Raw genomic sequence first — 27,846 nt, 5'->3', positions numbered from 1 at the left:
GTAAGTGCTTCAAGTCCTCTTCACTTTCAGCAAGCAAGGTTGTATCAACTGCATATTGCAGGTTGTTAACGAATCTTCCTCTAATCCTGATGCTGTGTTCTTCTTCATATAGTCCAGCTTCTCAGATTATTTGCTCAGCATACAGATTGATTAAATATGATTAAACATGGTGAAAGGATACAACCCTGACGCACACCTTTTCTGATTTTAAACCATGCAAATCCGCTTGTTCTGTTTGAACGACTGCCTGTTGGTGTGTGTACAGGTTCCGAATGAGCACAATTAAGTGTTCTGAAATTCCCATTCTTTGCTATGTTATCCATAATTTGTTATGATCCGCACAGTTAAATGCCTTTGCATAGTCAATAAAACACAGGTAGACATATTTCTGGTATTTTTTGCTTTCCGCCAAGATCCACCTGACATCAGCAATGATATCCCTTGTTCCCCATCCTCTTCTGAATCTGGCTTGAATTTCTGGCAGTTCCCTGTCAATATGCTGCTGCAACCACTTTTGAATGATCTTCAGCAAAATTTTACTTGCATGTGATATTAATGATATTGTTTGACAATTGCCACGTTCTGTTGGATCACCTTTCTTTGGAATGGGCACAAATATGGATCTCTTCCAGTTGGTTGCCGGGTAGCTATCTTCCAAATGTCTTGGCATAGACGAGTGAGCATTTTCAGTATTGCATCCATTTGTTGAAACGTTTCAATTGGTATTCCGTCAATTCCTGGAGCCTTGTTTTTAGCCAGTGCCTTCAGTGCAGCTTGAACATCTTCCTTCAGTACCATTGGTTCTTGATCATATGCTACCTCCTGAAATGGTTGAACGTTGACCAATTCTTTTAGGTACAGGGATCCTGTGTATTTCTTTCAACTTCTTTTGATGCTTCCTGCATCATTCAGTATTTTCCCCGTAGAATCCTTCAATATTACAATTCAAGACTTGAATTTTTTCTTCAGTTCTTTCAACTTGAGAAATGCTGAGCATGTTCTTCCCTTTTGGTTTTCTAACTCCAGGTCTTTGCATATTTCATTATAATACTTAACTATGTTTTCTCGAGCCGCCCTTTGAAATCTTCTGTTCAGCTCTTTTATCATTTCTTCTGTTTGCTTTAGCTACTCTGCATTCAAGAGGAAGTTTCAGAGTCTCTTCTGACATCCATTTTGGTCTTTTTTTTCTTTCCTGTGTTTTTAATGACCTTTTGCTTTCTTCATGTATGATGTCCTTGATGTCATCCCACAGTTCATCTGGTTTTCGGTATTAGTGTTCAGTGTGTCAAATCTTTTCCTGAGACGGTCTCTAAATTCAGGTGGGATGTATTCAAGGTTGTACTTTGGCTCTCATGGACTTGTTCTAATTTTCTTCAGCTTCATCTTGAACTTTCATAGGAGCAATTGATGGTCTGTTCTGCAGTCAGCCCCTGGCCTTGTTCTGACTAACGATATTGAACTTCTCCATCGTTTCTTTCCACAGATGTAGTCAGTTTGATTACTGTGTATTCCATCTGGTGAGGTCCATGTCTATAGTCACCGTTCATGTTGTTGGAAAAAAGTATTTGCAATGAATAAGTCGTTGGTCTTGCATAATTCATTCATGCTATCTGTGGCATAATTTCCATCACCAAGGCCATATTTTCCAACTACCAATCCTTCTTTGTTTCCAACTTCTGCATTCCAGTCACCAGTAATTATCAATGCATCTTGAGTGCATGTTTGATCAATTTCAGACTACAGAAGTTGGTTAAAATCTTCAGTTACTTCATCTTTGGTATTAGTGGTTGGTGTGTAGATTTGAATTTTAGTCGTATTAACTGATCTTCCTTGTAGGCATATTTATCCTGTCACTGACAGTATTGTACTTTAGGATAGATCTTGAAATGTTCTTTTGACGATGAATGCAACACCATTCCTCTTCAATTTGTCATTTCTAGCATGGTAGACAATATGATTGTCTGATTCAAAATGGCCAGTACCAGTCCACTTCAGCTCCCCAATGTCTAGGATATCGATCTTTATGCCTTCCGTTTCATTTTTGACGAATTCTAATTTTTTTACATTCCATGTTCTCATTATTAATGGATGTTTGCAGCTGTTTGTTCTCATTTTTAGTCCTGCCACATCAGCAAATGAAGGTCTCAAAAACTTTACTCCATCCGTGTCATTAAGGTCGACTCTACTTTGAGGGGACAGCTCTTCCCCGGTCATATTTTGAGTGCCTTCCAACCTGGGAGGCTCATCTTCTGGCACTCTATCAGACAATGTTCCACAGCTATTCATAAGTTTTCACTGGCCAGTTTTTTTAAAAGTAGATCCCCAGGTCTTCTTCCTAGTCTGTCTTAGTCTAGAAACTCCGCTAAAATCTGTCCACTGTGAGTGACCCTGCTGGTATTTGAAGTACCAGTGGCATAGCTTCCAGCATCACAGGAACATGCAGCCACCACAGTACAACAAACTGACAGATGGAGTGGTGGAAATAACAATAATACAATATAAATGTATTATAAAAACAGTAACAGAAAAATGGAGGAAATAGGCAAGGAATATGAACAAGCAATTCTCAGAAACTGAATTACAAATGGCCAGTAAACATTTCAGAAGATGCCCAGCCTCATATCAAACAGGAAAATGCAAAAATAAGATGTAGTTCTTTTTTTCCAATGAGATTTGCAAAATTTAAAATGACTAGTAATATGAAGTGTTGGTGAGGTTGTGGGGAAACTAAGCAACCTTAATCACTGTTGGCAAGTGTGCATGTCAGCACACTTTGGAAGACTGACAGTGCTTATGAAAAACAAAAGTGCACATTCCCAATGACCCAGAAAGTCCATTTCTAACAGTCTATTGTAGACATATACACCCACTCCTCATTTAGTGACATGGTTAGTTCCAAAGACCAGGTTGTTACATGAAATTGGCATTAAGCAGAAATGGAGGATGACTACATTATTACATAACAGCCGAATTACATCATTACATAATTACGAAACCACTGAGAATCATGGCCCAGACAAGTTGACACACAACCTTAACCATCACAGCCAGTTTTAGTCTAGCCTCGCACTTTGGTGTTCGTGACTGTCAGACATATGTCATTAGTATGCAAAATAGTTGGATAGTAGACTTCTTACTCTCATCGTAAATGCAAGATGTTGGATAATGAGCTAGAGGTTAAATGAGGAGTAGGTGTACTTGCATGTTTGCACAAGGATCCATTTTATGTATGTTCATAGAAACATTTAAATAGTGAAATACTGGAAACAATTTAAATATCTGTCAATAGAGGGAATAAATGAAAAATGTGGTATATTTATATGGTGGAATAAAATAAAAAGGAATGGACTTGTTCTGTAAGTACCCACATGGATAGATATAAAAAAAATATCAAGTGAAACAAGCAAATTTGAAGTATCAATACAATATGATACAAATATTAAAAAAAACATACTTATAAAACAATGGTATACATTTCCTTTTAAAAATTATTGCACAATATTTTAAATATACAAAAAGAATAATACAATGAACACTGTTGTACTTGCCACCCAACTTAATTCTCTGGATTTTCTGTGGATACACCTATTTGCATACGAGACATAAAAGCAACTAGACTCAGAGTGGTGGTTAACTTGAGGGAGTGGAGAAAGTCCAGCATCGGGTGTGATAATCAAAGGGACTTTAGTTAAATCTGTAACGATCTACTTTTTTAGAAAGAAGAATGCATTCTTGTATTACTTATGTGATCAAAGAATAAAGTAAAATAGGTTTGTTGCTGTTCATTGTGATAGGCACATTTTTATAGTTTCAGTCTTAACTAGTTCAATTGAGACAGTAATTCTTGGTCTTTCTTTCAACCAGAAAGCATCCTTGAAATAAAACGAGTTGCCATTAAGTCGATTCCAACTCATGGTGACCCCATGTGTCAGAGTAGAACTGTACTCTGTAAGGTTTTCAATGGTGACTTTTTAGAAGTAGATCACCAGGACTGTCTTCTGGGGTGCCTCTGGGTGGACTCAAACCTTCAACCTTTTGTTTAACAGCAGAGCATGTTAACTGTTTGCACACGCCAGGGACTCCTTTTGGTTCTTAGCATACCCAAACTGGCTTTAGTTTGATGCTTATTGATGTTTGGGGCTTGAACCCTCTCAGGTGAGCTGCCTGGCTGGAGTTAATGAAATTAGGATTCAAATAATTTTCAAACAATTTATCAGTGGTTCTCAACCTTCACAGCATATTACAATAACCTGGGGGCCTGGGGAGCTTTTGAAAAAATATTGTACCTGGCCCCATCTCAAACTAATAAAATCAGAGTTGGAAGTGGGGACAGGAATTCTATCTCTCTTTGCTTTTAGAAATTATTATGTTTTTGTTTTCTGTAATTAATGTTGTTGATAGTATTTGTTTTCCTTCAGTTAAAGAAAAAAAAATAGTGTAAATTCTATGATGTGTTATTTCCTTTTAGCCAGTGTTTTAAACCAAACTTCCAGCTCACTTTTACCCATGAAAATCTCATGCTGCCTTTATAGAAGGCTTCCATTTTTGCACTGTCAGCTCACCTTGGCTTCACGATTAGTCAGCCCCTGCTTGCACTTGACTCACTTTCTTGGCCCTGTCCCTGAGACACTTCCTTTGTACTTCCTTTCTTCAGCTTTACTTTCTAGTTTCTTTGATTCATCCCTCTACTCTTTTCTCTCCTGAGCTTTGTTCCTCATTGTCCAAAGGCTGAAATGTTGCTGATTGTTACAGTCGAGTTGACTATGACTCATGGCTACTCATGTACCACAGAAGGAGATGTTGCCCAGTCCTGCACCATCTTCACGATCACTGGGATGCTTGAGTCCATTGTTGTGGCCACTGTGTTACTCTGAGTACCATCCAACCCAGGAAGCTCATCTTCCAGCACTATATCAGACAATATTTTGTTGTGATACATTGGGTTTTCATTTGCTTTTGGAAATAAATTGCCAGGCCTTTCTTCCTAGTCTGTCTTAGTCTGGAAGCTCCACTGAAACCTGTCCACCATGGGTGACCCTGCTGGTATTTGAAATACTGGTGGCATAGCTTCTGGCACTATAGCAACATGCAAGCCACCACAGTAAGATAAACTGACAGACGAGTGGTAGAAGGCTGAAATAGGCGCCTTTTATTACATCTGCAAAGATATCGTGCATTTTTTCTCCTTTTGCTCTTTTGTAGCCCTTTTATAAAACTTTCCATCTCTGACCAGAAGAAGAATGAGCAAAACCCAGAACCCCCAAAAAGGAAACTCATACTGGGTATCACAGTGGTTCAGAAATAGACTAGCAAGCTTGTGATTGTGCAGAATTGTGAGGTGTTATCCAGGAGAGCATACTCTACTTTCCTGTGAATCTGTTCAGCCACAGTGCCTCTGCTCCATGATAGTGATGTGGCTTACAGAGACTTGAGCATGAGGCACATTTCTGAGTGTGAGCTGGTTGGGACATGTGCTTGAGCCTCTCTGCCCACCTCATAGTGTGAGGGAGCCGTGAGCAATCCACATTGGCTTAATGTTGTCTCTATTCAAAAGCTCCACAAGCTGGCTTCTTCCTACCACAATGTCTAGCTAGTCCCTCAGAAATATTGGGGATTCTTGGATAAAGCAAATTTCTGCCCATCCCCTCAGCCCAGATCAGATCTCATCAGAACTCAACTCTGTAAGATTTGTTTGAACTCTAACTGGCATCCAGTATGTATTCATTTGAAGGTTGTTCACTTCTGATAGTTTGCCAAGAAGGGTATTGTGGCATATATATAAACACACACACACACACACACACACACACACACACACACACACACATACATATGTATACACACTGCGGTGCAATTGATTACTTTTGTGTGCAATTGATTACTTTTGTGTGGACTTTCTAGCCATGATCTTGTGACTCCCACCCAGGTGATTGGGCAGGACTGTAATTGTGGCCCACTGAGGGGATTGGTCATTTGCCTTAAAGGAGAGCCAATTCCAGAGCAGAGAGGAGGATCCTACCATCACCAAGGAAGAACAGCCAGGAGTTGAGAGTGTGTCCTTTAGACCTGGGATCCCTGCGGTGAGAAGCTCCAGAAGCAGGAGACCAAGAGAAAGAGAGAGAAAGCTGTAACCCTGAAGACGGTGAGAAGTGGTGGCAGGGAAACCCGGCAGCAAAGAGCCAGCAGCAAAGACCCGACAGCAGAAGACAGTGCGGTGGGCTTCCACGCCCATGGAGAGAGGAAGCTGAGTGCCTTTGGGGAGAGGCCTAGGGCCAGGGAGAGGAGTGCCTGCAAGCACAGTCAGGAAGAGGCTGTCCTGATGGAAGAACTGTATCCTGAGGGTTCCTGAGCCTGAATTGTAACTGTTATTTCTCTAATGAACCCCATAATCATGAGTATGATCTGTGGGTTCTGTGTGGCCAATGCAATGAATTATCAGACCCAGCAGAGAGTAGAGAGTATTATGCGAGGGACAGTTGATGTCAGAATTAGTAAAGATGGCAGAGAGAGGAGGCTTGTGTGGTCTGCACCGCATGGGAGTCAGTCTTGTGCTGTTGATTTTGGTTTTTCTTACCGCTTGTGGGGTTGGAGGAGGTCAGAGACTGCCCCCATGCTATTTTTACACATACATACACAGTTAATGATTAAAAATAAAATAAAATATCTGATTATATGTATGTATACATATATATAGGTATAAATATATGATAATATTCAGGCAGTGGCTAGGTTACGAACATCTGACTTAACAGACAACTCGTAATTAAGAACGGACTGCCATAAAGTCTATTATATTAAAAATTTGAGTTAAATACAAAAACAAATGCATGTACTACTTTGTTGATGCTCATGAAAACATTGCGTGGTTTGGTAATGTTTCCTAAGTGTTTTATATGCATAAAAAGGTAAAATATATACTACATACTAAGAAACAGTTGGCTAACTGACACTAAATAAGAACCATATGTACCTGTTCTAACTTATCTACAAATTTTGACTTAAAGACAGGCTTGGGAATGGATGTTGTTCATAACCTGGGGACTGCCTATACAGTGAAACCTGTGAGAGCTGGAACGCGATGGGACTACCTTGTTTTTCCTGATCTCACAAGTTTTCTGCCTTTGACAGTGCAATTTACCACTTTTCTATTGCTGTCTATTAGTGGAAAATATTTGAGTTTTCTTTCTCTGACAGGTTTCCACCTTACACAAGTTCTGGCTTTCACAGGTTTTAATGTGCGCATGTATATGTATACATATATGTATATACAATCATGCACCACATAACATCCGTTCGGGTAACATCTGACCGCATATATGTCTGTGGTCCCATAAGGTTATAATAGAGTTCCAAAATCCCAATCCGAGAATGGGACGAAGCAGACTAACACTTAAGAAACACTTCCAAACGCTGCAATATTTTCATGAGCATCACAAAGTAGTGTGCGTGTTCATTATCATGAACCATTGTATTTAATTCAAATTTTTAATATAATAGACTTTACAGCAGTCCATTCTTAAGTACGAGTTGTCGGTGAGTCTGATGTTCATAACGCAGGGACTGCCTGTATATGATATGGTGTTCACACAACATTCAAATCACGTAATGTTCTATTTCACAAAACATATTGTGGATGTTAAGTGATGCATGACTGTATATATATATATATGAGTATATGTGTTATATTCAGGAATATATACATGTTTTCCTGAAAAATTCTTCATTTTTCAGAACCTACATTTCCATAGTCCTAGAGTACCTCCGATTTCTTTAAATGTTCTGTGTCTCCTATCCAAATGAGGGACCCTGCATCTCACATATAGCCTTTACCCAAATCTGTGACATTCTTGGCTGTTGGCCTTGCTCCCTCCCCTGTGCTGGGTGTCTCATCCTGTCCAGAGGCTAGAAAGCCCATGGGTGACACACAGAAAATGAAAAGCTAGTAGTGTACCAGGCAAATGGGAGCAAGATACAACATTTTACATGACATCAGCGGAACTTCCCTTGAGTCCAAAATGCCTCTAACCTGTGCCATTTGGTTCCAGGAGCTCGTGTTAATGCCAAGGACAACATGTGGCTGACCCCACTGCACCGGGCTGTTGCCTCCAGAAGTGAAGTGAGTGATACCTTATTTAATCTGATACCTCCTGTCCACAGAAAGAGAAGAATTATTTCTGCAGAATTAGGGATCCTTACTGATGAGCAAAGGGCCTTTATCTTGGCATGCAACAGAATTATCAAAAATGAGCAGCTGTTAATTTGAACACTTCCTACATGCCAGACATGGTGCTAAAGGTTCCTGGGGTAGACCAAAGTAGACCACATGATCCTTGACTTCATTGAGTTCTCAGTCTGGTCAGGGAGGCACATGGGTAAGCAGATCAGTACACTTCATAATTAAATTGGAGGAGGAAGCCACTAACTGCCTACTTGAGTAGAGGAAGTAGGCATTTCTAAGAAGAAATATCAGTTGAGCTGGTCCTTGAAGGATGAGTAGGGACTCTCAGGCCAAAAAAAGGAGTGAAAGCTGAGGCAAGGGGATAAACATGCTAGAGGACAAGAACATGGAAGTAAATGAATGAGGGATTCAATTGGACATAACTGTAACATGGGAGTGTAATGAAAACTAGGTCTGACGGTAGAGGCTGGACCAAATCACACAGGGTCTGATATCCTCTGAGCTGTGGGTAGTGGTCACAGCAGAGGAGTGATGTACTTAGATAAGGATTTTAGAAAGACCACTGTGGTAGCAGCATGGAAATGGGCTGGTGGAAAGGGATTCCAGGCAGAGGCATCCACTACAAGGCCAAAGAGGCCTGAATAGGTAGAGATGGGAGCATGGAGAGGAGTCACTGATTTGAGAGAAAATTTGAGGTAAACTTGACAGAGTTTGGTACCTCGTGAGGGTGAGATGGAAAAGAAGGTGGGTGAGTAGTGATACTGTTAACTCAGAAGGTACAGAGACAGAGGAGCAGGAGGCAGAAAGACAATTGGTTCTGTCTAAGCATGCTGAGTTTGGCACACATGTCACTAGAATGGAAGCGCCATGAGGGCGAGGATCTGTGTTTTGTTCCCTGATATATCCCAAACCTGATACACTGCAGGTGTTCAATAAACAATTTGTCATTTAAAGCTGGAAATTCAGGTGAAGAGGACTAACAGACTATTATCTGTACAGGTCTAGAGCTCAGGGAACAGGGTAGAGGAGCACTGAAACCATGATAAATGGGTCAGCTGGTTCAGGGGAAGTATAAGGGATGAGAATGGGGGTTGGGGGATGGCAGGAAACCCTAATGAATATCAGCTGTTATGGATTGAATTGTATCCCCCTAAAGTGTGTGTCAGTTTGGCTAGGCCATGATTTCCAGTCTTGTATGATTGTCCACCATTTTGTTATCTGATGTGATTTTCCTTTGTGTTGTAAATCCTATCTCTATGAAGTTAATGAGGCAGGATTAGAGACAGTTATGTTAATGAGGCAGAACTCAATCTACAAGATTAGGTTGTATCTTGAGTCAATCTCTTTTGAGATATGAAAGAGAGAAGTGAGCAGAGAGAGGGGGAGTGGAGCCTCATACCACCAAGAATGAAGAACCAGGAGGGGAATGCGTCCTTTGGACCCCCGGATCCCTGCACTGAGAAGCTGCTAGACCAGGGGAAGATTGGTGACAAAGACCTTCCTCCAGAGCCAACAAAGAGAGAAAGCTTTCCCCTGGAGCTGGCGCCCTGACTTTGGACTTTTAGCCGTCTAGACTGTGAGAGAATAAATTTCTGTTTGTTAAAGCCATCCACTTGTGGTATTTCTGTTATAGCAGCACTAGATAACTAACACATCAGCCTTAAAGCTTGGTCAGAGGGGAGGCCAACCATCTAGGCATACAAGAGGTTCTAACCTGATAGGCACTTAGCATTTGATGACTGGCCTTTGGTAGCTGATTTTAGCTAAGTGAAGCTTCCTCTCTGCTTCTGGAGAAGGTGATGTTCTCCAGGTACACCTAGGAATAAGAGATGTTACTGAGAATGCACACATGGAAGTCATAGGTGTCCACGACTATCATCAATGTCAACATTTCCTCTTTGGCAATTATCTGGAAATTTCAAAATGTACTTGGTAGGTGACACTTAACTTAGTGCCCATAGTCTTCCTTCCTGTGCTGTTTGATTTGAGTAGGTTTTATTTTGTTTTGTTTAAGAAGTTGGTTGTATCCTCTTTCAGAATAACCCACTGGAATGAGAGAAGTAAATAATCCTTAATTTTCTGGCTCAGACCCTGGGGAATCCAGAATCTTCTTCTCTTCTTATCTGGAAAAAGTGCAATGGGCTGCTTTGAGTTTGCATGATCAGCTTCATGACCCAGCATGGAGGGATACTTTGTGGTCTTTTAAGACTACTTGAGCTTTGGTAGAAACCCTGGTGGCATAGTGGTTAAGTGCCAGTTCAAATCCACCAGGCGCTCCTTGGAAACTCTATGGGGAAGTTCTACTCTATCCTACATGGTCACTATGAGTCGGAATTGACTCGACAGCAACGGGTTTTGAGCTTTGGTAAATTTATTTTAATTGTCTCTTGGGAAATAGGCTTTTATTGCCTCTTTGACAAGAACCAGGTCGTTTTAGTTAAAAAAATTTTTTTACTAAGTACTTCCTTTGTGCCAGCTACTGTGCTTGGTGATGCAGCTGCAAAGAAAAATAAGATACCTGGTCACTGCCCTTATAAAGCTTGTAGTCTAGTTTGAGAGAAACACACACACACACACACACAAAACCCAGATAATTCCAATATTATGTGACCTTTCCCAAGTGATCTCCACCTATGTTAGCTCAACTAGTGGCAAAGGCATCCTTAAAACATCCATTTTCCATCAATCATCAGCCTACCCTCTTTAAGGATCTTTAGTGTGTTTGAATTCAGTCAACTCAATGACTGATCACCCTTCATATCTGAGAAGGGCATTTGTTCGTTCTCCAAGTAACCAGCTCCCTCTGCAGTTTTGCTAGGGAAGAAAAAAAAATCCCTTGTAGAAGTTTTTGCCTGGAAGAAATTAAGCCCAAACAAACCCTGAATAGGTAGTGATGGGAGTATGTCTTCATACTAATCTCTGTCACAGCAAGTTGAAAATTTTCTTATGAAAAGTGGAGTCTTTCTAACCGTTGTTAAAGCTGTCTGTGCTGTGGACATCTTAACTCCAGGTACATCACTGTGCTGTGGAAGTTCTTATTTCAGATTTCCTTCTTCATTTTATCTCAGTCCTATTGCCTTTATTTTAGGCCTCCCCTCAATAATAGTTGGGGAAAGGCAAATAGGCTTGAGGGAAAAGAACAGAGAAGATTTGGACTGGTATTTGGGAATTTGGCTGTTAGCACTTTCCAAGGGGAGGTATATGGCTTCAGAAAGAGAGTTGGCACATCTGTCTGTTCCTTGGATTGGCAAGCACCCTTATTACTTACACGAATATGTGTTAAAAACTGTTTCTTCATTGCCCCTTTGCTTCTAAGGAATAGATGATTAATCACTCAGCGTTCAATCTGAGAAGCAGAACCATGAGAGACATGGAATAAGAGATTTGTTATAGGAATTAGACCTTACACAATTGTGCAAGCTGATAAAGAAGTCTATGTAAGACTATCACCTCAGCTTCTATGGTGGCCCTGATGTCACTGAAGGTCAGCAGGGCCATCAGTTGAAATACAAAGCTGGACATGAAACAGGAAGAACAAAGGCGAGTTGCTCTTCCTGCCTCCAACATCGAGGACCTGGGTGACTTGCAGAAGAAGCTGATACTCTTCACCTTGGAGGTGTGCACACACCCAGCCCAGGAATAGGAAAAATTGGAGGAAGAGTTGCAGGATCTGAAGAAGCATCAACCCAGGTGCTGCCCTCCCAGTGCCAAGAGGTGATCAAGCTGATCAGCGACATCATGTGTAAGCGGCAACACTACCCTGCACCCTACACACAGACCAGACTGTGACTTTATTTATGCTTTCTAAACCCATGCAGATTTCTATGGCCAACCCTAAACTGAACACTATAAGGAAGGGAGTTCTTGGAAATGTAGTTCAGCTTGGCCAGTACAAGACTACTATTGAAAGTGTTATTCTTTTTTAATTAAAAAAGTCTTCAACACTGTAAACTCCTTGAAATGAGTGCCATATCTTTTGCTTACCATTGTCCTTATAAAATCTAGCCCGGTGCTTGGCACATAGTATATGCTCAGTAAAGAATTGTTTGTTTATTTTAAGTTAAAGACTAAATTTTTAACTTAAGCTGTGATAACATGATTCTCTGTGTATGCCTTCACACATGGAACTAGTATACACCACATCAGAATGCTAGTATTTCATGCGTGTGAAGTAGACTGACTTGAAATTTATTTATGGGAGTGTGTGCACTAGAAACCAATTAAGCCATTGGAACCTGCAAAATCAGGGCCAGTTTCAAAATTGCATGTAATACGGCTATCAGTATAAGTCAAAATTTCTGAGCCTTCTCTCCATTCAGACAAAATTTATGATCAGACTTTTATGTCTGGAAAAATAATGTTCATTGCAAAGTTCATTTCCCAAGCCTCTTATAGCAACAGAAGTATCAGAATCATAACATTGATTAAACATCCACCCGTGTCTAACATTATAAAAGGTACCCAATAAACAAGGAAGTAAATCAAGACATGGTTACACTTCTTGAAAATCTCCCAACACAGGTTGTGTTCTAGAGATAAATCTTGAAGACTTATTTGGTAGCTGATGAGGCTGTGTTGTGTACTCCTAGGTAATTCTACATTCTCCTCCCATCCTTCTCTCTCTCCAAGTCTGGCATGTTTTGGATTCTCAGGGGAGAAAGAGCTTGGAACCAAAACAGTATTGTCTCCCTATCTGCTCCCTAGGAGTCCCTGGGTCATGAAAATGGTTAACACACTCAGCTGCTAACCAAGAGGTTAGATGTTCGAGTCCACCCAGAGGTACCTCAGAGGAAAGTCCTGGTGATCTACTTCTGTAAAATCAGCCATTGAAAACCCTGTGGAGCACAGTTCTGCTCTGACATGCATGAGGTTGCCATGAGTTGGAATCGACTCAAAGGCAACTGGTTATGCACTCGCTAGGGGCTTCACTGGCCTCACCCTCCACTTTCTCAGGCTACTCCCAAGGCTTTGAAGAAATATTAGGGAAACATATTTTGCAATGATAGATAACATAGATGAGCAAGATTTGGAGCTGCCAGGGAGAATTTTGTGAAGTGTTGTTATGGAATGTTTCATATCATTTTCCCTGTTTAGCTTATTCTTGTTCCTTTTTTTTTTTTTTTCCCCTCTCTCTCTCTCTGTCATTTGGAAAAGAACACAGTAGGGGAAAGGAATTAAATGAATACAAACCTGGTGAGTTTAGTGTATATTTATTGAGCCCACTTCTTGGAAGGCAGTGTTAAGTGTGCCATGGGGGCCTTGAGGGTGTACAAAGTGTGGTCTTGGAGGACACAGTGCTCACGACTCTTTAGGGTAGACAGTCAGGTACGCTGCCTACTGCATTAGAATGCCCCTGGCCTTTCATAGGCCTTTTTTCTTCCGTAATGAGCTGAGAATATTACCAAAGGAAAAAAAATTGCTGAACTGTTTACTTCCCTGTTCTAGAGACTATCTTTTTTCATTAGAAAGGTTAAAAACCATTGTGTCCTGTCTTTGGGATGTAGGATTGAGGATGCTGTGCCCATGTAAATGTTGTCATTATGAGCATTTATTGAGCGCTTATTGTGTGCTAGGCAGAATGCCAAATACTTTCTGTGCACATCCCATTTTAACCTCTGAGCCTCCCTTTGAGATAGCTACTACCATTAATTTAGGAAACATAATCTCAGAGGAGTTAAGTAATGATCCTAAGAGGAAACAGCCAGTACTAAGTGGAGGAGAGTATGACTAACCATGGTGCTTAACCACCCAGCTATACTGCTTCCCTCAAATCTCATAAGCACCCTTATGTGGATACTGTTCCAACCAATGAAATGGGTCTATTTTTGGCTTCTGTGCAGGCAGAAGTCCCCATGGGTATGAGATGTCTCAGAGCAAAATAGGAAAAGCATTTTATTTTATAACTTAAATTTTAAAAACATACGTTTTCCTCTAAAAAACATTGTCATTATTGTGGGCTTAATGCTAGTAGACAATAGAATAGGAAAATTATATGAAGGCTAGGATTATTATTGATTTCTTTAAATTATTTGCATATAAATCATAAATCATATCTGGAATGAGAAGAAAGAAAACATTTAAATTATTTACATATAAATCATAAACATTTTATAATCTGTTAGTTAGCATGTAGATGAGTGGTACCTAGATTTAATGTGCATAAAAATCATCTGGGGGGCTTGGTAAAAGTACTTATTCTAGGACCTCACCCCCAGGGATTCTGATGAAGCCTGTAGTCTGCCCAGGAATCTGCATTTTAACAAGAAGATCCTGATGCACATGGTCTACATACCACACTTTGAGAGCTGAGACTAGAGTCTGGGAATACTTTAGTGTCTGCCTTTCATGATGTTTAAAGCCAGCACTTCTTGAATAGTTGCATTAGAATTCTTTCATGTCCCAAAGTCTCCAAAGGACCCTCTTTTGTACTACTAGCTCTTAGAATAACTGTACTCTAATAATCATTATAATGATAAAGGGTGCGTTTAGTTTGATGATGGGTGCTTTCAAAGGAACAGTCCCATCAATTGAACAAATTGGTTGGGCACTAATTTATACAATTCTTACAGAATATGAAATTGCTATGATCAGTACAGGATAAAACCCCCAAATGATTACAGTAATGGAGTAAATGGCTTCAGGAGTTGAATGCAGCCTCAGGGATGTCAACCTGTGGTAAATGCCCTGTTAATACTCACAGATTATTGCGCACAGAGTTTGCTGATGATTATAAAATATATTTATTCTACTGAAATTTATTGACTGTACACTATGTGCAAGTCACCTGCCAGGCTTTGTGGAGAGGACAAAGTTGAATAAGACTCAGACCATGGTTTCACGAAATAGATAATTTATAAAATTTGACATTGCAAGGACTATGTATAGCCATAAGCAATTATTTTTCCATGAGTAATTTATGACCACTAAAATTCAATGCACATTTGAGAGTAAAAATCAAACAAATATTAAGGGCAATAGTTTTTTTCAAGATCTATGCTTCTTCTTCTTTCTCATCTTTTCCTTGTGCCATGTTGTATGCTTCTACTTCTCATTACTAGGGTGGGGTGCCTTTTTTAAAAAGGAAAAGTCATAAAAAGTGGAAATAAAGTGACTGCAAATGCCATCTCCAGTTACCTCCCCATGTGGCATCCCGTGGCAGTTTCTCCCCACTGTCAATTAATTTTTGCATTTTATGTCTGCATTTTGTGTACTCCAATAAGGCCTATAGCCCTAAGACTGAATGTTAACTGGGCTGATATCTCCATTCAGGAGAAATGCTGTGATCCTCACTTGTGTTTGTTCATCAACAAAGAAACAAATGCTTTGAAGCAGTGCTATTCACAGCGTGGTCTGTGTACCAGTGTGGGCCGTGAACTGTTGTCTTGCCTGTCTGTGATAAGAGTAAGCATTTAGGAACTTTTATAGCAATTTGGTAGGGTAATTTCATGTCTGCTAATTTAATAGCAAAAAAAAAAAAGCTTTATAATTTGTGTCTTTGTATTTTTCATTGCATTATTCTAGTAATTAATTTTTATTGTATTTTACAAAAGTGTTGGCCTGCAATGGATTTGAAATAAAAATAATTTTTTAAAAACTGGTCCTTCACCACAAATAGTTTGAGAAACACTACTTTAAGGTATCTTTTCTTCTTTCAGAAAGTATTCAGCTTCCCTTCGCCACGGTAGTTTCTTTCGACTTGTTAAATTTCTGTCAGAGCATACTCCTGGATGTTAATTTTTAGACAGAGTGTGATACAGGCAAAGAGAAACTTCTTTTAGTTAGGAAAAAAGTAAATTCCATAAATAGCCATGAAATTACCGGTGGTGCAGTCATTAAGAGCTGGACTGCTAACCAAAAGTTCGGCAGTTCGAATCCACCAGCTGCTGCTTGGAAACCCTATGGGGTGGTTCTACTCTGTCTTATAGGGTCACTATGAGTCAGAATCGATGCGACAGAATGAGTTTTTTTGGTTTATATGTGTGTGTGTTTGTGAAATTTAAAAAAAGAAATTGTTGTCTTTTTAAACCAAGGTTTTGGTTTTTGCCAAACTATTATTAAGTTACTATTAAATGTACTAAGCCAGTTTGGCAGATTATAACTTCAAAGCTTAAAGTTTTATATAACTATGGAGAATTAGTGTTTGAAAGTATTCGTGTCAGGATGCTTGGTTGAGTCTGTCCACTGAGTAAGCTTTGGCCCAGTAGAAAATATGTGAGCCAGTAAGTCAACCAGGCTGACAGGTCATCGCCCTGGACTGCAGTCATCTTGCCTGTAAAATGAAGCTGTCAGACGGGATGACCCCTAAGGTCTTCTCCATTTCTAATATTCGATAAGACTGTGAATTTAATTCCATAATCATTTTGCTGTTGTTGTTAGTTGCCGTGTAGTCGGCTCCGACTCCTGGCCACCTTGTGTATACGACAGAATGAAATATTGTCTGGTCCTGTGCCACCTTCATAATCATTTTAGACTACTGTACTTTCATTTTTCAAAAAAAGTTAATATTTGGAAATTAAGTAAGAACTCCTCCTTGCATGCTAACTATTTCTTGATAGAGTCCTTTGTTGTTTGCAAAATGAAAGCTATGCAGCTCATTAGATAAACAGATAAAGAAATAAAAATGGAGAAATGGCAGAGTTGAAATATTTTACAAAAATAGAAAAATAAAAGTAATGGCTATTCTAGGTATCCTTGAGCTATAACAGTAGGTGTTGGTGTGAAAGGCAAATGGATGAAATTGACATTCACGTGGAAATTGCCTGTAGTTCACATGAAAAGAGATTTATTAGAGACCCTACCACTTCCTCTTTCTTTCCTATCTGACCAATGAACTTGAACCTTTTTCTATTTTGATTTTTTGATGTAACCTAGATACTGGCCAGGGTCAATAAACATATATAATCTGTATACTTATTGTCTTGGTTATCTAGGGTGCTATAACAGAAATATCACAAGTGGATGGCTTTAACAAAGAGAAATTTATTTTCTCACAGTCTAGTAGGCTACAAGTCCAAATTCAGGGCATCAGCTCCAGGGGAAGGCTTTCTTTCTCTGTCAGCTCTGGAGGAAGGTCCTTGCCATCAGTCTTCTCCTGGTCTAGGAGCTTCTCTGTGCAGGAACCCTGGGTCCAAAGGACACACTGTGCTCCTGGTGGTGCTTTCTTGGTGTATGAGGTCCCCTCACCCCCCATCTCTCTGCTTGCTTCTCTCTTTTATATCTCAAAAGAGATTGGCTTAAGACACAATATAATCTTGTAGATTCCATCAACATAATGGCCGTTAATCTATCTCATTAACATCATAGTGATAGGATTTACAACACATAGGAAAATCACATCAGATGACAAAATGGTGGACAATCACACAATACTGGGAATCATGGCATAGCCAAATTGATATACATATTTTGGGGGGACACAATTCAATTCATGACACCTATTTCTTTCTGTTGTCCATAGGATCGCTATGAGTTGGAATAGACTCAATGGCACCTAACAACAACAACAACATACTTATGTGTATATAAGACCTTCTAAACATATATAATCTGTTTACACATCTTGTGCAAAGACTAATATTCTCCCAATGAGTTCAAAGAATTCCTGGAGATTTAAATTTTTGGTTGCCTGGCTCCCCAAGCCTGCTCTTGCTGAATTAGTTTGGTTTATGCCTCACCTCTCCCCTCTTCCCTCTTGGACTGCTGGTGCTGTTCCAGCCCAGATGTACACCTCTGTCTGGGGGTACAGGGCCCGTGTCTTCTCTCTCCAGTCTGTCCTCACCTCTTTCTTCCTGCGGAGCTCCAAATTCACTCCATTATGTTGAACAGTGCAGCTCTGCACACCCCTCTCCCAAACTCACTCTAGACCTACCACTGCACAGCAAGGGCTTCGCTGAGCACAGAGGCTATGGAATCCTTTAACGGGATCTACCCTCCTTAGAATGCTGCTTGCTTTTAAACAGTATTTTTTTCCATCATACTTGTTGTTGTGTGCCGTCGAGTTGATTCCTACTCATAGCAGATTTATACTGGTAAATAGTAAAATTTTATTTTAACTTAATTTGATAATTCATAATTTTGATCATTAAAACAAGTATCATCCTATTTATTTAAACTGTGTTCTCTAATTTGCAAGTCAATTTCTTTTTGCTCTCATTCTGTTGTTCAAGTTAGCCCTTTATCTCGATATGTTGCTACAACTGATTCATGGAACATTCTTTTTATTTCATCATTTATGTTTCTGATAAATGTGTTAATTTTATGGAGCTCAAATCTGGGGCACATTTATATACCTATGTGATGAAATAGTTTGAACAATCCCAGCCCTATGGGGATTGAGGTGTACAAGGGTGAGTGCTTGTTCCATGAATAAAGTGACGGGAGTGTGGTACTAATGCCTTTCATTGGCTTTTGGATACCACATTGACCAGACGTCCATAAAGGAACCCCACTAAGTGGTCCCAGGGAAATCTCTAGAAGTAGAAAGAAGCAACTGACAGTCATTCCCTTCTCAAGAGGAGCTATATCATGCAACTGACTGAACAGAAGAGTGGTCCTAACCCTGGCTGTGCAATAGAGTCCCTGGGGAGCTTTACAGAAATACTGAGGTCAGCTAGAATATCAGGGGGCAGGACCCTGGCATTTGTATTTTCAAGAGCTCCCCAGGTGATTCCATGGTGCAGCCAGGATTGAGAGTCATAGGTCAAGAGTCTAGTGAGCCGATTGGGTCTCAGTAGGAGGAAAATAAAAAATGGGAGGCTCAATAAAGGTGAAGGAACTCAACAGTGGTTTAAGACGTTACCAATTTTAACCTGGAAAAGGTTGGGACAAGATGGAACAATGTCATAGCTTCAAGATGAGTTAGTAACAGACATACTTTTCCCTTGACCCCTTATAGATCACTCAAGGGGTTAAGACGTTGGCATAGAGAACCCAAGATTTATAAATCAACTCAAAAATCGCTGAAGGGCTCTGAATCCTTTTGGCTTTGGAAGTTGGAGGCTTACTGACAGAATCTCTAGCCTTAAATGTTCTGTTGGGGATCCACTGGCCTATCGATACTTTATCCTGTGTGTGCACACTTGCACATGAGTGGTCTCATTTGGCCTTAGGCTACCTTACACCTAAAGATTTATTTAGTTTTAGAGATGTGCCGAGGCTCTTGGCTTACCAAAGGAAGGCAGAGTGAAACCAACCCACTGTTAATTTATGCCACTCTTTTGATCTTTGGCACGTTACTTTATTTGTCTTAGAAGAATATGCGCTCTGAGCCAGGCTGTGAGCCAGGAAGCATTCCCTTTTTGTCCATCTTTCCAGGGTCTGGCCAAGCATCCTATTCCTAATAAGTATTGATTAAGCATTTGTCAGTGACCTCTGCAAATTCTGCTTTTCTTTTAGGACGCAGTGCAAGTATTGATTAAGCACTCAGCTGATGTCAATGCGAGGGACAAGAACTGGCAGACCCCCCTCCACGTGGCAGCAGCCAATAAGGCTGTCAAGTGTGCAGAAGTGATCATTCCCTTGCTAAGCAGCGTCAATGTCTCCGACCGAGGGGGGCGGACAGCCTTGCACCATGCAGCTCTGAATGGCCATGTGGAGGTGGGTGTCCTCATCACTGAGAATGCCCCCCGCAGACTCTCTTAGCCCCAAGTGAAACCTAGCCTTATTGCTGAGACTTTTAGAGAATGTGATAATATTTGTAGATCAAACTTTAGGTAACTAACTCCATTTATAAATTCACAGCCACAAGGAATTGAAAAAGTAGGCCCTCACCTCAGTCTTTTCCTCTGATATACATGCCACAGGGTCTGTGTCATCATCTTCCTACTTTTTTGAACTCCAAACCTCCGACCTGCCTTTAGATTTGATGTCAGTTTGGCTCAGATCACCTGCAGGTAGTGAGGAGCCTCATGGTTACAGAGTGCACACCTGATTTAGTTGTTGGTTATCTTTCAGATGGTCAATTTACTGTTGGCCAAAGGGGCAAACATCAATGCATTTGACAAGAAGGACCGGCGTGCTCTGCACTGGGCAGCATATATGGGTAAGGAGTCCACGAATGGGAAGGAAAGTACAGATAACCTTACTTCACAAGCCAAGGGTCTCTCATGGACCATGTAGATTTTCTCTTGTGCAAGTCTGACTTTTTTAAAGATTTGATTCCAGTTGAATTAAGATTCTGTCCATTTTATTGGCATGCATAGAGCACTCTATGAGCAGTTGCTTTATTAGAGATTTATTTATCCTACAAAGAGGAGGAGGGATGAATCACAGCCTAGACCTCATTGGACATGGTTTAATCTGGATTGGAAAGCTGCACCAACTGTGCTTATTTTAACTTGTCATGGCAGGAAAGTAAGGTGTTTAAAAAAGAAAGAGGACTGACTACCAAAGCAAGGACACAAATTCCATTTGTCTTTTTATTTATAAATATTTTTGAAAGAAACAAAAAGGAAGGGAGAAAGGACAAACCCCTGGCTGTTATGTAGATTGTCAGCAGTCAGAATGGATTATCTTGCTACTCAACTGCCAGCAAAGCAGGAGAATGCAGTTCTGACTTCTGTCCATGCTAGTGGGGGAGATGAGGGAAGAAGTTACATTTCTATGTTTTTCCTTTTCACTTTTGTTGGCACAAATACCACTGACAAATGATAGACCTTGCAAACTTGTGGGAAATGGATCCTCCGTTTGTGTTTCTAATTGGAGAACATCCTGCAATTAGAAGAGAAGACAGGATTATATCAGTAAGCAACCTGAAAGCCCAATCCAAGGAAACTGGCTTGGTAAATCATGGAAGATCTGCACAATGAGACACCATGCAGTAAATCAGTGATGATGTCAATCAGTATTTCTTAATGTAGAAAGATGGCCATGATACACTAAGTGAAAAAAAGGCTATAAAACGGTATGACTAGCCTGATCTTCATTTTGTAAAAAAAACAAAACTATACAACAGAAACAAATCCAGAAAATATTCTATGACAAAACATTAACAGTGATTATCCCCAGGGGTTGGTGACTATGGGTGATTTTGGTTTCCTTTTTAATACCTTTTTGCATTTTCTGAAATCTTTTTAACAAGCATGAATGCCTTTTATCATCAGAAAAAAAACAATAACATTAATTGTAGGGAGAAAAAGAGGTGGATTGGGATGGGGATGAAATGAATTATATGACTATAGATAGGTCTGAATGAATCCTTGGGCTTAATAAACCAGAATCTTAAAATTTTGCAAACATGATCAGTTTTTCAGGTGACATGGACTTTCAAGTTGGTTGAACAAATTAGATGTCTGTGTGGTACCTGTAGGACTGGAGCCAGTGAGTGTTTGCCGGGAGATAGATATTTAGGCAGAGCACACACTAAGTTCGTGTGAGATGAGGTTGAAGAACCGGGAGTTTGTACTTTTTTCTCTGATGATGTATAGCTAAAACATTTGGGCAGAATCGCTTTAAAGAAATAAGATTTTTATTTTGTGTATCATCAGGATACAAACAGGGAAAAATCTAAAGATGCGTATGTTTAAGGAATAACAGGACAAAACCAGGACAAATAGCTTGAGATAGCACCACTAGTAATCGCAAATTTGTTTTTATATATATGCGTCTAGGGGGAAGAAAGGTCAAATTTTAATAAAACAAGTTAATACCAGGGACACACACACTCTCTCTCACACACATACAAACATGGACACACACTTTTTCTCATACACACACACATGCACACTCTTACACATACTCTCTCTCTCTCTCATACACACCCCTACGCTTACATACACACACACTTACATACACACACATTTAAAAACTCATTTTATAACAGGTCCTGGTGTCAGTACTCATTTTCTTCCTTTCAAATATTATCCATGTTTAGAGAAATGCTCCTGAAGCATTGAACAATCCTCAGTCCCGGAAGAAAGGTCCAATACATTTATCATATAGTAAGATATGGAACAAAGTAAAATATTCTAGAAAATATTTCCACAAGAGTTGAATCTCGAAGAGTTTTCTGTTTAGCCACCAATTGATGAGAATACTATTAAGTTGAGCCATATGAAATTGCCATTTTATAGCCAAAAAGCAGTCGAGCAGCACCAGTTTCATAGGATTCAACCTAATAATCCTGACTTCTGACTCATGGACTTTTTTCTTTCATTAGTTTTTCCAAACCAAATTATCATTGACTTTTTAGTGAGGCATGGCAAAAGCTTTGCTTTCATTTTTGAACACACTGTTTTCTTAGATTACAGTACAAACACATTGGCCTAGACTTGTCATTATTTGTAGACAGACATCAGCTCTCTTTACTAAAGTCTTCTTGAAGAGAAGACTCACATTTAAATCATCTTTCTTCTTCCTGCAGCATTTACATAATGTCTGATACGTAGTAGGTGCTCAATAAATATTCGTTGAATATTTGCCATAAATCAGCTCTTATAAATGGCTCAGCAAAATCCTGGTGGTAATAAAAGCTAATAGTGATAATTTTAGGTGAAATGAATCGTCAGATTGTCCTATAAAGGTTAACAATGTTTTCTGCTGCTTTGTTTGTAAAGGCCACCTGGACGTAGTAGCATTGCTCATTAACCATGGCGCAGAAGTGACGTGTAAGGATAAGAAGGGTTACACGGCCCTGCACGCTGCAGTCTCCAATGGACAGATCAATGTTGTCAAACACCTCCTGAATCTGGGGGTGGAGGTGAGCTACGATTAGTGCATATTAATGCACCACCACATGGCCTGTGCATTTATGGGTTTTCTGTTGTTCTGAATTAAAATATATTTCCATTTTAATTCAAGTGAAAAATTTTTTTTCTTTCATCCTGTTTTTTTGAGTTTACATGGGCAACTGAAGGGCAATGGGGTCATTTACTAAGTAGTGGAAAACTAGAAACAGACCAATTTTCTGTATCTACATAGATATAGAAATATATAAGCATACACATTACATATACTATGTATTCATGTATATATACATGTGTATATGTATGTATGTATATTTGTATATGGAGCCCTGGTGGCTCAGTGGTGAAGAGCTCAGCTGCTAACCAAAAGGTCGTCAGTTTGAATCCACCACCTGCTCCTTGGAAACCCTATAGGGCAGTTCTGCTCTGTCCTATGGGGTTGCTGTGGGTTGAAATTGACCCGATGGCAATGGGTTTGGTTTTTAAAAAAAATTTTATTTATGTATATGTACGTGTGTGTATATGTATATCCACACATATGTGTATATATGTTTAAAATATGTATGTAGCTGGGTGGTATAATTGGTTAACACGCACTAATTGGTTAACTCAACTGCTAACCAAAAGGTTAGAGGTTTGACTCACCCAGAGACATCTCAGGAGAAAGGCCTGGTGATCTACTTCTGAAAAATCAGCCATTCAAAACTCAGTGGAGCACAGTTCTGCTCTAACACAAAGGGGGTTCTGAGCATAATTTTCGTGAGTAGGTTCCGCAGCCACCTCCACTGCGCAGCACCCACCCCTTTCTCTTTATGATCTCTGCACTCCATCCCTTGAGTGTGGACCTCTTTTTCATTCCCCTGACTCAGTTCTCCTCTGGCCTTTTGAGGCAGCTTTGCCTTTCACCCTTCATCCCTTCCTTGGTCTAAAAATATCTCCCCACAAGTTGAAACCTCTAACTCTTCCTATTGGGTTCACTTTTTGTCACATTCACTTTTTGCTGATCTTTGCCTCTGGGTGAAAGCATTCCCTACATGAGCAATACGGGGGCAAGTGCAGAGTGAGCCCTGAATAATTATGTTGATGGATGGACATTTCCTTTCTCTAGCCACAGCCATTAGGCTTTTCCTGAAAAATGGAGTAAATTGACTCCAGTGATTTTAATTGCTTTGCTTTGGACTCATTTGCAGATTGATGAAATCAACGTCTATGGAAATACTGCCCTTCATATCGCCTGCTACAATGGCCAGGATGCTGTAGTTAATGAGCTGATTGACTACGGTGCTAACGTGAACCAGCCAAACAACAACGGGTTCACCCCTTTGCATTTTGCTGCCTCCTCCACTCACGGTGCTTTGTGTCTTGAACTGCTAGTCAACAATGGGGCGGATGTTAACATTCAGGTATGAAACTCTTAGTCTCTGTCTGTATTAAATACCTTTGCATTGAGCCTCAGTTTGTGCAAAATCAACTGCTGTAAATTTTATCATGTTTAGTGAATTTTAACCTTGAGAAGTCTGACTCACACAGGCTTATCCTACATCAGGATGCTACGGACACTTAGCTGCGGGAGTGCAGCTCTTGTTTCTGCAGCAGTGGTGGTACCAGCTAGAAGGCACTGAGACTCCAGACACGTGCCCTCGGAAGCTTAGTTCCAGGGCAACTAACTGAGTCTCGGGGATGTTGACTTAGCTCAGGTTCTAATACTGACGTGAATGTTGAGCTAATAGGGTAGAGCTGCTGAGAATTCAAAGGAAGGCCTAAATTAATGCTGCCAAGAGCATATGACTTGGTTTTTAGCTTTATATATATGTATATCTTCTGTATTTGAAGCAATGAGCATGTGTTATTTTTATTCTTAGAAAAAAAGAAGCTATTTTCATTTTGGAAAAAATAAAATCCAGGTGTAATGGGACTGGAGAGGGAGATGACTAGAGGATTGTTGTTGTTGTGTACTGCAGAGGTGATTCTTCCTCATAGTGACCCTATAGCAACCCTGTAGGACAGAGTAGAACTGCCCCATAGGGTTTCCTAGGCTGTAATCCTTAAGGGTGCAGATCGCCAAGTCATTTTTCCCACAGAACCATTGGTGGGTTCGAACCTCTGACTTTTTGGTTAGCACTTGAGCACTTAACCATTGCGTCACCAGAGCTCCTTGAGTAGAGAATAACTGGCAGTAAATAAAACTGATTTAGATAAAAGGTGATGAAGACAGGGGAGTGGGGAGGAGCCAAAAGAAGGGAGAGAATTTGCAGAAAAAAAAGCAGCAGGTCTGGGTTGGGCAAGAGATGGAGGAGTTGACGAGTGCAAGGATCGAAATCTGGCTAAGAAGGATAATACAGTGTAGTGGTTAAGTGTTCAATTCTGGGCTAGCCTACCTAGATTCTAGTCCTAGCCTTGACTTTTAATAACTATGTAATCATAAATAACCTGTCTGTATGGCTCAGTTTGTTTATCTGTAAAATTGGAGAAATAATAGTATCTTCTTCATGGAACTGCTTTGAGGATTAAATGAGTTATCACACATACATTACTTAGAGTCTGCCACATGGTAAGTGCTTGATAAATGATTGTTGTTATTCGGAGGAATGTCAGGAAGAAGAGTGGGCTTAGAAGGTAAACCAGAGGAGTTTAGTTTTTGAGAAGCTGATTCTAAGCCTTTGGTACAGCCAGTCTGAGAAAACCAGTAGTGGAAAATGTGATACTCTAGCCTGGAAAAGTGGTAGAGAAGAAAAAATTTTAAGTTGCCTCTTTCACGTAGAGGTGATAGAAACTGGGAGGAAAGGATGAGATCACGCAAGGAGAGAGTAGAGCATGATTAGAGAAGGGGATGGAGGACTCCTGTATACATAGGATAGGGAGAAGGAGGAAGAGCCAGAGAAGGTGGTGAAAGAGGAAGAGTTAGAGAAGATAAGAAAACTAGGAGAGGGCAGTGTTTTCATGAAGGTAGAAAGCAAGCAGCAATGAAAAAGTAAAATAGGTAATAATTTCAGAGTTCCCGATCTTGTAAGTGAAACCTTTCCAAGGCCCTAAGAGATGGTAAGATGAAGATCCTTAGGGGCATGGAGGAGGCCAAGGAGCTGTGGCCCAAGGTAGGGAAAGGGTCATCATGTGGGCTGAAGTCACAGATGATGGTGGTAAGGGATAGGAGGCAAACAGGTGGCCAAACCGCTAATGTCCCCAAGACTTGTCAATTTCAGTTTTGCTATCCGATGTCTGATAGATGTCGTCTGAATCCTTCTAAGGAAGGAAGTCATTGAAGTTTAAAAAAAAAAAAAAAAGCTCTCTTCACTAACCTCCACTTAATTAATTCACTGGGCCATCTGATGCTCTCCATGACCTCTGTAAAGCATACTGACTGATGATCTCAGCATACCATATACTGGATGCTGGAAGGCCAATTTCGGACACACCTACCTACTTCTTCCAGTTAACTGACTATTGGTCAGTTTAGATTGGATGAGGAGCTTCAACTATACATGTTGCATTGGTTTATGGCAGCCTTCTCTTCTCCCCTACTAAATGAACCTGGAAAGCATAATTGTTTAATTTTAATATTTAATTTTTTTCCCTGTGGACTGCTAATCAGGAATAGAATACAAAAAATGTCATTTAAATTCTGAGACTTGGGTTTATGTTTTATATTATCTGTATAAATGAGATTTTGGATCAGATCTAGCCTTCTTCCTCAGTCTCCCTTCATCTACTCTGTCTACATCCTCCGATTTCCTAATTCTCTTTGAATTTCCCTTAGTTATTCCAGATATACTCTGAATACACCAATCATCTAACATTTCTGTAGAGCCACTCTGTCTGACTCTGGAGGTGGCTTTCCAGTTGAAGCTGTTATCTCTCTGTACCATGTTGTTCCTTGGATTTTGAAAGTGTTTATAGATTGTTAAGATAATTTCTGTTTGTTTAGATTTTCCAAAGTTTGAGGAAAATAGCATATTGAAATGTAGCCCAAACCCACCCACGTGTTTACTTTGTTTTCTTCTGTTCTCACAAAACACTGAAATGATGCCTTCATGAGTGTCAGCAATTACAAGATGGATGGAGAGAGGAGGTGTGGTATGTGTTCTGTACACATTTTTCAGTCCCTTATTTTGCGTAGGTTGACCATGGCCCTGCCTTTGACTTTGTAATAGCAGTTTAATTGTGCTAAAATAATAAAGACACAATCATATATAAAATAATCCCTTGAAGATTCCCTTGTAACTTACAAACAGGAAGAGCATGAGAAATTATAAAATAATTTTTCATCTCTGTTGCAGCCCTCATTGTAGTTTTTGTAGTGTCTCCAGGCTCTGTTTGCAAACATTTAAAGTAAGTGCTAAAATAGGCACTGAAGGTGTAGCCGTGCTGGATACGTCTTAGAAAGGTAGACTCAGAAATTACTATTGTCAGGTTGCCTGCCTCCTGGTCACTAACATTAGACTGCCATGGTCTCAATTCTTTTCTGTCCATGGACCCTTAGATCATTTAACCCTAAGCGGCTGGAGCTGAAGCCTGTGACATCTCTGCTAAGTGGACCAGATTTCTTCTTTATATGTACCAGGACCAAATTATAAAATGGGCTGTATTGCTGAGATTGAAGGTGAAAACTGGAATAGGCAAGAGTGACAGTGTTGGAGATGTGGCACTTGCAACTTTGTGGAGGAAGTGCCGAAAGGAGGGAAACGAACATCTGAGCCATTCACATAACTTCTCTGGCTTTTAGAATCATTCAAACAAACAAACATACATAAACAAATTGTATTATGTATGACTTTTTTTGTTTTTCCAGCCAGGGTTTTAGATGGCTCTGCCATTGAATTAGGACACTCTTACTGGGCTTCTAGTGGCCTAGTGGTTAAGAATTCGACTGCTAACCAAAAGGTCGGTAGTTTCAATCCACCAGCCACTCCTTGGAAACTTGATTGGGCAGTTCTACTCTGTCCTATAGGGTAGCTATGAATCAGAATCGAATTGATGGCAATGAGTTTG

The 27,846-nt window shown here is 40.1% G+C and overlaps 1 protein-coding gene across 6 annotated transcripts in view; it reads left to right on the top strand.

Moving 5' to 3' along the window:
- The window catches only part of ANKRD44 (ankyrin repeat domain 44), a 203,682-nt gene that overhangs the window by 59,977 nt on the left and 115,859 nt on the right, over positions 1-27,846 (top strand). For all 6 annotated transcript variants that reach the window (XM_023732935.1, XM_023732936.1, XM_023732933.1 and 3 more), the window contains exons 3-7: positions 8,046-8,116; positions 19,574-19,774; positions 20,132-20,219; positions 22,732-22,874; positions 24,051-24,263. In XM_023732935.1, coding sequence (XP_023588703.1) covers positions 8,046-8,116; positions 19,574-19,774; positions 20,132-20,219; positions 22,732-22,874; positions 24,051-24,263 — 716 coding nt within the window. The remainder of the gene's footprint in view (positions 1-8,045; positions 8,117-19,573; positions 19,775-20,131; positions 20,220-22,731; positions 22,875-24,050; positions 24,264-27,846) is intronic.

Source organism: Trichechus manatus, unplaced genomic scaffold, assembly GCF_000243295.1.
Source record: "Trichechus manatus latirostris isolate Lorelei unplaced genomic scaffold, TriManLat1.0 scaffold00056, whole genome shotgun sequence".
Classification (NCBI taxonomy): domain Eukaryota; kingdom Metazoa; phylum Chordata; class Mammalia; order Sirenia; family Trichechidae; genus Trichechus; species Trichechus manatus.
This window is presented reverse-complemented; position numbering and strand designations above follow the sequence as displayed.